This window comes from Triticum aestivum, chromosome 2A (genome assembly GCF_018294505.1).
Source record: "Triticum aestivum cultivar Chinese Spring chromosome 2A, IWGSC CS RefSeq v2.1, whole genome shotgun sequence".
In the NCBI taxonomy this organism is placed as follows: domain Eukaryota; kingdom Viridiplantae; phylum Streptophyta; class Magnoliopsida; order Poales; family Poaceae; genus Triticum; species Triticum aestivum.
This window is the reverse complement of record NC_057797.1, coordinates 774550392-774561003: the sequence shown is the minus strand read 5'-3', so window position 1 is coordinate 774561003 and position 10612 is coordinate 774550392. Positions and strand designations below refer to the sequence as shown.

General features: G+C 43.9%; 1 protein-coding gene across 1 annotated transcript; it reads right to left on the bottom strand.

Moving 5' to 3' along the window:
* Positions 1-679: 679 nt before the first annotated feature.
* On the bottom strand, positions 680-10312 carry LOC123191132 (K(+) efflux antiporter 2, chloroplastic). The gene is made up of 21 exons (XM_044603911.1): positions 10061-10312; positions 8476-9935; positions 8092-8260; positions 7870-7960; positions 7643-7779; positions 7509-7568; positions 7313-7432; positions 6958-7026; positions 6673-6738; positions 6273-6362; positions 5953-6057; positions 5747-5875; positions 4878-5087; positions 4582-4731; positions 3337-3390; positions 3200-3258; positions 2607-2673; positions 2356-2532; positions 1844-1900; positions 1675-1749; positions 680-1193 (listed from the first exon to the last, which is right to left on the bottom strand). Exons 2-21 carry the CDS (start codon positions 9921-9923, stop codon positions 1077-1079), a joined length of 3450 nt encoding a protein of 1149 aa, XP_044459846.1. The 5' UTR covers positions 9924-9935; positions 10061-10312; the 3' UTR covers positions 680-1076.
* Positions 10313-10612: the final 300 nt, after the last annotated feature.

The window sequence follows — 10612 nt, the reverse complement described above, 5'->3', positions numbered from 1 at the left end:
CTCTGCGGGATGGAGCAGGGGCTCTGGTGGCAAAAGCCCTGGCTTTGGTACACAATCGAAGATCAAGAAAGACGGCGACTAAGAGGAAGTCATGGATGGATGAGCCGGAGAGTGACCTTAATCCGTCCTCTATGGATGCCAACGACCTCAGCCCTCTAAAGCCCATGGGATGCTTCCCTACTGGTACGGGGGTCCTCCTTGACCCAGAAGAGCGTCACTTCTTTCCCTCAAAAAAAAAAAAAAAAAAAGAAGAAGAGCGTCACTTCTCGGGAGAGCGGCACCCGGACTCCATTGAGTGTTTGCCTGCATTCCTATGCGCCCCTTCGCGGAGAAGTTCCTCGTCGAGCTTGGCATCGAACTAGCTCAGTTGCATCCCTCTATGGTCCTTGTTGTGCTGCTGGTGCTAGTGCTTTCCACTTCTCCATCCTCGACCACCAGGCCAAGGCAGCACCCAACAGGTATGTCCCGGATCTGTTGTACTATACAAGAACTCATCAATCAGATAAAAAAAAACAAAAACATGCCCACAATTTGATATACTCCATTTAACTGTCCAAAAAATTCAAAGTGGCCATGAAATATATTTTGCCATAATTTACATTGAAAAGTAATTAACGTATGTCTACTAAAATCTAGGTCATCTCCCAAGTCTGGGACAAAAATAAAGAACAGAGGCCAATGCAAGAAGCAATACCTTTCTCAACTTCTGTAAAGAAAGAAAATCAAAAACTTGGATAAGAGTAGAGTAGAACAGCAAACGCAAAATGGCGGACACTTTCTGCAAAATTCTCAGTGTCCTGCATGCAACCCTGATAACCAAATCTTCCACCGTCTACTTGACGGGGAGTAACAGGGCTCGAAAGAAAAAAAAAAGGAAGAAACAGTGGTCTGGAAAAGAAAAAAGAAACAAATGTCCTACCATGCCAAAAATGGAAGAGCTAAAATGTTGCCAAGATCGGTAACAATCGTACGCTCGGACTATTATTTTTGCTACCTTTCTATACGCGAACACATCTACTGTACAGCCCTGGGAGGAGGACAAGGGAGGCGGAGCCTTTTACGTTCGCGTAGTGGGCTCAGATCGCCAGGGCTCCATCAATGGTGTCGCTCTCGTCGTCAGAGACCACAGGCTTCGTTTTCGACATGACTCGAGAGAAGCCGTAGCCTAGGGAGCTCCCACTTGTAGAACAAAGCTGTGAAAGAGCAAACAGAGACCGATTAATCAGAAGAAATTTATTGTTGTCTCGGCAAGTTGATGAACATATACTGTGTTTGTGGCGTCTACTTATTGTTTGTCCATCTGGATTGTCAAGGAAGAAGCAGACAACAATGTCCTTTTGAGTTTTGAGACATGGACAACAAACCGCTCTGCTCAATTAATATGAGATGTGGAGCTAGCGTTTTTCCACTAAAAATGTTTGAGAAATACCTACATTTTAAATCATGCAAATGACCATATACTGTATAGCACTACTCATTACCGAACGGCTAGTAGTTCTTCACAAAGCGCTACTATAACAGATGATGAAAATTCACTGTAAGCTAATTTTTATACCGTGTTCAATTCAAAGCAATTGCATCTTTTAAATATTTTTTATCTGTTGTGTCATCCATAATAATTTGATGGTTAAAGCGTTACGGATAAGATCACCAAATTATGATGCAACCACACACCTCCGTTAGCTCTGACAAATGACGATTCCTGAACTCGTTGATCGTTGTTGCAATCTCGGACATTGGAAGTTTTGCCTGCGATACAGTACATGAAGAAGATGGTGCTTACACGTCAAATTCAATACTTTTCTGAATGAGCACATCAGAACAGAATAATAGTGGAGCTTACTTGAGCAAGAACAGCAGCAGCCAATTGAAGACTTGGTTCTAAGGTCTCAGGGACAACCTAAAAAAGTTTTGAATGCAGTTTTATTATAAATTGTATAAACATAGTTGACGGTGATAAAGTATATGATTAGAAAAACTGGGTAGATAATGACAAGAATATACATGGAAAGAACAGCACGAGGGAGGTTGGCTACTAAATTCTTGATTTCCAATGCATTGAACAATAATTGTACTTGTCATGAATGGTTTTGACATGATTCTGTGTTCGGCCCACCCACCAGTAGCGATTATACATAATAGGTAGGGGCGCCCGCTTGTTTACATTCTAGTAGATCCACTTTTATAACACTGCGTTTCACAAGGCAGGTTGCTGAATTGCAATTTGTTTTGATAAACTAATAAAACCATTCACATTTCAAATAATTAGCCAAACCACATGGCCTTTCGTCATATAAGTTGCCCAAAATAATGTTTTAGGACCACACAATAGATTGTTTTGTGGTGTTTACTTACCGCTGATGCACCAGCTTTCTCCAAATTAACACCATGATCAACATCATGTGCTCTGACAAATGTCTTCACATTTGGGAAGTATTTGCTCAGAGCCCATACAGCTCTATAGTTTGCACCAGGAGTATCTAAAGTAATGGCAGCAGCACATGCCCTCTCAGCTCCAACTTTGTGCAGTACCTAGCCAAAACCAATAAATCATTGCTTCTGTGTTTTGACAAGCGTATAATTGAGTTCTGTAAAATTATGCATACCTCTCTGCTTCCTGCATCACCGAAATATACTGGTAGATCAAGTGCGCGCCCAACTGCCACCCGATCACTGAAAAGAATCCCAGAATTAAATGGTGGAAACTGCACTAGACTTTATCAGAGTAGTTGACAAATTGACTATTGATTATTGAACAAGCAGTAGACTAAAATAGATAGAATGGTAACCAAATTACACTAGTTTGTATGGGTCTATCATAATGGAAGGGGAACCAACAGTAACTAGAAGTAGTAGGGTGTAAGGTCCATCACTCCAAGGTCGCTACTATTTTCCTAGTTTCCAAGTCCTTACTGGATCCTTCAAGATGGTTTGCTGACAGATATTGTTTGCTGATATAGCAGAATTTAACTCTAGTTACATGTTAATCATCAAAGAAGCATGATAGCAACCATTAGTACACAGCATAGCTAAATCCTAAAACTAGCAAAGTAATTCGCAGACTTAAGCATTGATATACATATCGCAGCCATACTCATGGAGTCATGGATCAACACTTGACTGTAGTAATGGAAACATGTTTCACTACATTTGGATAGTTGTGTTACAAATAAGGTTATTTCCATATCCAGTACCATACCTTCGAACATCAAGCGCAACAAATGGAATTAACCGTTCTGACAGGAGTTGGGCGATGATCTAGCACAAGGAAAAGATGTATTATCAAAACTATTGAACATAGTAGATATAATAGCTCATGAGGATAGCATGACAAACCTGCCCAACACGTCCAAATCCCAAAATAATAATATGGCCTTGCAAGTCATCCGTCTACACAAACAAACAAAATTATAGCTCAGTGAGAATCAGCATCTTATAGGAAATTAAATAGATGCCGTAATATCACTTGTAAGCAGAGGAGATTGTACAAAAGTAATGATATTCTAACTTGAAGCAAACGTATCTTGCTTTGGGTATTTTTCACATCCGGCATGTACTACTAAGCTGGCAAATACCTCATATACAATTACTACTCCCTCCGTCCCAAAATTCTTGTCTTACATTTGTCTAGAAACGGATGTATCTAACACTAAAACGTAACTAGATACATCCGTATTTAGACAAATCTAAGACAAGAATTTTGGGACGGAGGGAGTACTTATCAACTAAAGTTCCTTATATTGGGGAAAACAAGCCGCTTGCATACAGTGCCCCTGACCTAACTGGCTTTTGGACTACTTATTCCCTTGCTTTTATGATTGTTTTCAGGGACAGGGGTCATATGACTTGCAACAATTAACAATACCTGTTCTAACCAATGTTGGCCTAACTTTTGCTTGTAAACATAATATCTATAACATTTTTGTGCAAACAGGCATTAACTGCCTGTTCCTTGCCGAGTAATGGCACTAAATTAGAACAAAATATACAATCCACTAAGTGACCAACCAATCAACGTCAATATTCAGATGGAGGCAGGCAAAGGGCACCTTGCTTTCAGTTTAGTTGGTTCAGAAGTGGTTATTAAATTTCTTTCAAGATACCGGCACCATCATGTAAGGAAAAAACTTTATTACTCCATCAGTATAACTGAGAAATTAAATGCAAACAAATTCCTTTTCAAAATAAATGTCCAATTTACAGATGGCCATTAGTGCTAGTAGTTTAGTACTGACACACTGAAAGTTACTATATCATATATATATACTTAACAAGGCTTCTAATGTATGCTGTTTTGAGTTATTAAGGCTGCTCAGTTACTTAAAAAGAAATACATTATCTGGCTTTATTATACACATAACACAGGAATGCACAGGGGTGTGCATGTAAATGCAGGAAGTTGGGCATACTTTCTGACAGTACGGATTCTCAAAGTCGGAGATGACGGTTCACTAATTTAAAATTTAGACTAAGAAAAATATTTTTTTAATTAAGCCATGATTACAGATAAAGCCATAAAGGTAACCAAAACAACAGGTGATAGCTGAGCTGACCAATGACAAAAGGAAAGAAAGAATATACCTCACTTTCCACTGGCAATAAACTCCTGACATCATGCTGCTCAAATTTTGATGCTAGAAACTGCCCTCCAGCAGCTAAATATGGTGTCATAGCCATTGAAAGGCCAACCACCAAAAATAATAATGACGATAATTGAGGCGATAGAAGACCCTGCAAAGACAGCGTTGCCATTTATAAAAATCGTTGCTCCCATGATAAACTCACGTGTGAGAAAGAAATATCTCATCTCCTATAAGGCTAACAATAGGAAAACACAAAACACGAGGTACAGTCAAAGAAAATAGTAAATACAATACCTGGTTAACGGCTTCTCCAAAGGCAACAAAAGCAAACTCCCCACCAGGTGCAAGCAAAAGACCAACCCGAACAGCAGCTATGGTGGAAACTCCAAACACTCTACCAATAAATGTTACTAACAGTGTCTTTCCAATAATTAAGAGACCTAATATCAAAGAGACTGCTGGGAAGTTTGACAGAAACAGCTTTGGGTCAATAGACATTCCAACCTGGAAAGAAACAAACCAGGGTAAGCATTAAGAAGGTATCAAATATGGTCGGAACTTACAAAAGGAATTAGAAATGTTCTAAAGTAATTCAAGCATTGATGTCCAAGAAACAAATTTCTGAAATGTTAATGGCATGTAAATCCAAATTAAGACAAACATAAGTGATATGACACCAATTATTGGCATTCTTATGATTCTATGCATGGCAAGTTATTGAAAGAAAGAAATAATAGCTCTATAAGAGCAAGATATATTGAAACAATAAGAAATACATGAAGTTGCCTGCTAGAAAAGAAATAAGATATTATTGCGTGTTGACAGCATCAATTGAGATAGCACAAATGATCATCAATTGTATTTAAAATATATGATACGAGAAACTTGTGATAATAATGAAATTCTGCAGTAAGATTAGAGTGGAGCGAAAACGGTTCAATATTGAACAGTTAAATGAAATGAATAAGGATTTCATGTTGGGTCAATGCATATGTCGATGACTCCATGACTAATGAACTAATAAACAAGAATTGACCTATTATGGTATCTGCAAAACTGCATTATTATATCTGCTCCATCACATAAGAATGGTACACTCTGCAACAAAATCCTAATGGTATACAGGAATTAATATCTAGTGAGATTGTCTTCAGAGCCCTCACCGTCATAAAGAATAGACCTAACAGAAGGCCACGGTAAGGAGCAATATCCGACTCAACCTGCAAGGAGAACTCTGTTTCTGCTAACAACAAACCAGCCAAAAATGCTCCCAGTGCCATCGATAAGCCAGCCTATAAAGAAATGTACAACAATATGAGATGTAGATTTCAGGAAAGCAGGCTCGGAATTAATCAAATAAAATACATACCCGAGCAGTAAGAAGACTTGTCCCAAATATAACAAGGAGAGTATTTGCTGAAAATATCTCAGCATTCCGATTTTCAGCAATTTGCCTGTAAATTGGCCGAAGGAACTGCTCAACAACGAAAATGTGAGTCAAACAGGTACAATCAAATTATAAGAAATGCAGGTGCAAAATAAAAGGACTAAAACGCACACACAACAGCGGCAGCTACACATAAATGCATGTTATGTACGTGTGCTTGTTAAGCAGGCAGTTAAGAAGAGTTATGCAAAGTTTCTCATAAGATAAGCATGCCAACTAAAATGAACGAATATACAACTCACCAAACGACCTCCAGCAATGATGGCAGTTATAGCAGCTATTGCCTTTACCGCAGCCATTCCCATAGCTTCCAATATTGCTTGGAACCCAACCTGTAAGGAGCAGAGAAGGTATCAAGGGCCATACCCGTACTGTTCAAACAGAAAGGCTAAACACATGGCTCTGGACATTAGTGCAATGAAATATCATCATATTCACATAGCTCTATACATTCAAGAACATTATGGAAGAACATGGGTTTTATAGTGCTCGGTAGAAGTGAAAATCAGAGAAGAGAGTTCAGAAACTTGGGTGAGCAGTTTATGTGATGTGGATTCTTTGAAAAATGTGTAAAATGGCGTGCATCAAGAAAAAAAATGTGCTAGCTCGACAAGGGAAAAGCACATGACATAAAAAGCTTACCCCTCCTTTTGAAGAATTAGGTGATATGAGTGGGATCAATATCAACAGAACCACCACGGCCAGATCCTGGATACAAATTAAGAAACATCTGTTAAAAAGAAGTGCAAGGCTGCCATTACCAAAAGGTCGACTCATTTCTTTCACTAAAATGAGATACTACAACTGTACCCATGGCCAAAAAACAAAGCTTATGAACATCACCGAAGGGGCATGATAAAGTACAATGGCAATAACATAAGGAGAGAGCCCTGAAAAGGTATATGTCAGACCATGCTGAAATTGTACCTGGAAAAGTAGCACAGAAAATGTGGCGCGTCCATGCCGTGATGTGCTCTCCCCACGTTCTTGTAGTACCTGGTGAAGCAAAAAACAGCAAGTACTCAACAGCAGAGCAAAAAAAGATTCTGATAGAATTTTGAAGAATGCAGATAAATATGTAGACGAAAGAAAGCACTTCAATAAACCAAGTCTATGCCTGAATATTCAAAGTATGACCACAACATAAATCCGGCCAATCTACTTATTCCCTGAAGAAATTGCTTCTGATGAACAACTTCATTTGATTATGATAATTGACTTGTGCTGAAAACCAACCTAGCAAAATTCGATAAATAAGATAATTGCCGGTTATAAATCATACTTGCAAGACGACAGCTGTGGATGATAGAGCCAAACCACTCCCAACAACAATTGCCGCTGGTCCTGGTAGTGCTGCAAAACGGTGAGCTGCCAGACCAACAACTGCTGTAGTAACCAACACCTGTCGATTGTTACAATTTGTCAGGGAGTAATCCGCATGGACAACTGTTTGATGATTATATAGGCATTGAAATTACCTGAGCAGAGCCTAATCCAAAGACATACTTCTTCATCGAACTTAACCTTTCCACAGAAAGCTGCAGATACAAAAATATATTAAACTGATGCTTCCTGAAAGAAGAAAGAATCTTTAGAACCACTCAGCTTGTACCTCAAGGCCAATGTTAAATAACAAGAACACGACTCCAAATTCAGCAATTGCCTTTGTTCCATGGACATTGCGGATGATAGAAAGACCATAGGGACCAATGAGGACACCAGCAGCAAGATATCCAAGAACAGGACTACCTAGGATATCAAAGTGCATATAATAACTGAGCATACAAATATACTGGTTCTTATCAAGGTACATACACATAGCAGATAAACATATCTCACCTCCAGGTATTTTCTGGAATAATGGTACAAAAACAACACTGGCCAGCAGCAAATATAGTACGTCAAAAAGCGAAGCTTCTTCCTCATTTACCTGAATAGGGCAATAAAGGGCGTAAGGAAGCTAAACTTTAAATTAGCTTACATGAGCGGTAATAGAGTGGTCAGACAAATGAATTATGAAACTCACTGATATACAGGTTCAGATTAAACAGGGACAAATACCTCTTGATGAGGTAAGAGCTCGATTAGCTTTTTTATTCTTTGTGGTAACTGCCGAATCTCGCGAACTATGGGCTTTGCAGTGGAGGTAACTTCTTCAATACTTGTGGTGGTTATGCCTGGCTGCTGAAACAATTGACTATTCTTCTCAGCTCTATTGAAGAAGAATGCCCTATGGTACACACACAAGGAAACCGTCATTTGAGAAAGAGCTGGTTCAACTACTGTAAAAGGAAGCACCCACGCACGGTTATATTTATTCCACAGAACGACAAATGGGCATACTAGAAGAGCATACAAGGTAAACAGATGGAGATATGTGAAATCAAATCTTTACTGCAAAACAGAAGCCAAGGAAATGTATATATCAGTTACCATGCAACTCACCCTGCGCCAAGAAGCAGTATCCCGGCAACAAGAGCTGGTGCTTGTTTTCTTGCTGATTTCATTAGCCCTCGGAATACAGATGTAGGTGTAAATTCTCCATCCGATTTGGAGGAGAAGAAAGACGCCGAGAAAAAACGAGATGACCTCTTCAACGATGATTTGGAAGACTCCTGCTTCTTCCCTTGCTTTGACTTATCTACGTCAGGTTCAGCTTCTTTCTGAGGCTCAACAAGCAACTTGTCACCGCGTTCTTCAACAGGCATTTCATTAGACGGTTCAAGTGGCTCGATGCCTTCAGCAGCCAAGTCGCTAATCTGCATCAAACGCTCGACATTTGACACCTCATCCCTTTCAGAAATGTCAGCCATGCCGTCACCGCTATAGTCATAAACATCAGAAAGATCGTCCTCTTCGTCACTCATGTGCCCATCAGCAGCCGGCACCAGCTCCACAACGGACTCGACCGCCTTCTCCGCCTTCTGTAACGCCAGCTCCGCGTCGTTCACGCGCTTGGCTGCTTCCATCTCAAGAGCCACGGCCTGCTCAGCCAACACCATTATATTGGAAACATCCTCCTCGGCCTTGGAGGCGTCCAGGAGAGCCCTCTCGGCGAGCTCGGTCAGCCTGTCGACCTCCTTCTGCAGCTCCATCTTCTTCCCCTGGACCCGCCCGAGCTCCTCCTCGCACTTTGACAGGCTGGCCTGGCACCCCTTGATCTCCTCCTGGGCGGACGCGAGCGCCTCCTCCTCGACGTCGTCGAGGCTGACCTCCAGCTGGCCGACCGAGCCCCTCTTGGCGTCCAGCGCCTCAGCGGCGAGCTGCAGCCGGGCCTCGGCCATGGAGAGCGCCATGGTGGCCTTGCGGACGGCCTCCTTGGCGTCGTCCTCCTTGCTGATGATCTCCTGCACGGTGGCCACGGCGGCGGACACCTCGGTCTGCGCGCTGTCGGCACGGTCCTTGAGCGCGATGGCCGACTCGGATATGCGCTGCGCCTTGCCCTCGAACATGGTGCTGTTGAGCCTGGCCACCTCCAGCTCCTTCCTGGCCTTGTGCAGCAGGTCCCTGAGATCGTCCACGTCGACGGCAGCGGCACTGCGGGCTCTCTCCTCGCCGTCGGACCCCGCCGCCTCGTCGCTGCCCTCGCTGGAGCTGCTGCTGCTGCCCTTGGTGCCCTCCAGCGGGCCGTCCACGTAGGCCAGCGAGTCGTTGCCCTGGCAGCCCGCCGACCCGGTCCGTGTGAGCCGGAGACGGGCGTGGTTCGGGGCGGCGTAGAAGAGGCCGCTGCTTGAGCCGCGGAGGGCCGAGGCGACCATGAGGTTCCCGCCCCGGCCGCCGTGGACTCCGCCTCTGTGCCGGGGTCGGCGCAGCGAGCAGGCCCCCCGGAGGGAGGCGGCGGCGCCGATCTGCAGGCCCGGGGGGCGCGGAGACGCGAACCTGGACAAATCCATCCTCCCCTGCACCTGGCGGAGACGCAATCGAAAATCAGGAACGGGGAGAGGCGGCCGGCATTATTAGATGGAGACGCAATCGAAAAACGGGGGGCCGCCGACGAGCAGTGAATCCGGCGGAGGGGCGGCGCACTTACCGGTGGGGCGGCGGGGCGGGGCGGGGCGGCCGTGGAGTCCGAGACGGGCGGACGAACCAAGGGGAGGGGAGGGGGGAGAGGTTTGTCAGGAGAGGAGTAGGGGGAGGGGGCGCCTCATTTCGGCTCTGCTTCTTCTCTTCACTCGCTCTTTGGGGGCTGGGAGGGGCGGCCGCCTCTTCTCTTGCTGCTGCCGCTGCCAACGGAGGAGACGAGGCTGCGTGTGTGCACTGCAGTCTGCAGATTGGCCTCTACTCTATGGTCGTCGTGTCTCGTGTGCGTGCGTGCGGGTTGCGAGACCTCCTGCGATTCCTTCCTCTTCCTGTGGGCCACCAAGGAAATGCTCGCGGCGTAACGGGATATTCCTCTTCCTCCCCCTGAGAAGTGAGAATGATCGGATCGGGCCGGGGTTGGTTGATCCATGCATCGCTTTCCCCCTCCTTCTGGGCTGGGCTGGGCTGGGCTGGGCTGGGCTGGGTTTGGTTTAACGTTAAGGCCCTGTTTGGCATCAGAGCTTTGGGGCGGGTTTGAGGGGATTTTCCCGAAATCATGAGT

Coding starts and splice junctions, on each gene's coding strand:
- LOC123191132 (XM_044603911.1), bottom strand. CDS start 9,923: ATGGATTTGTCCAGGTTCGCGTCTCCGCGCCCCCCGGGCCTGCAGATC. Junction 6,058..6,272: donor TCATTGCTGGAGGTCGTTTG/GTGAGTTGTATA, acceptor GTTGTTGAGCAG/TTCCTTCGGCCAATTTACAG. Junction 3,391..4,581: donor TATTGCCAGTGGAAAGTGAG/GTATATTCTTTC, acceptor TTGTTTGTGTAG/ACGGATGACTTGCAAGGCCA.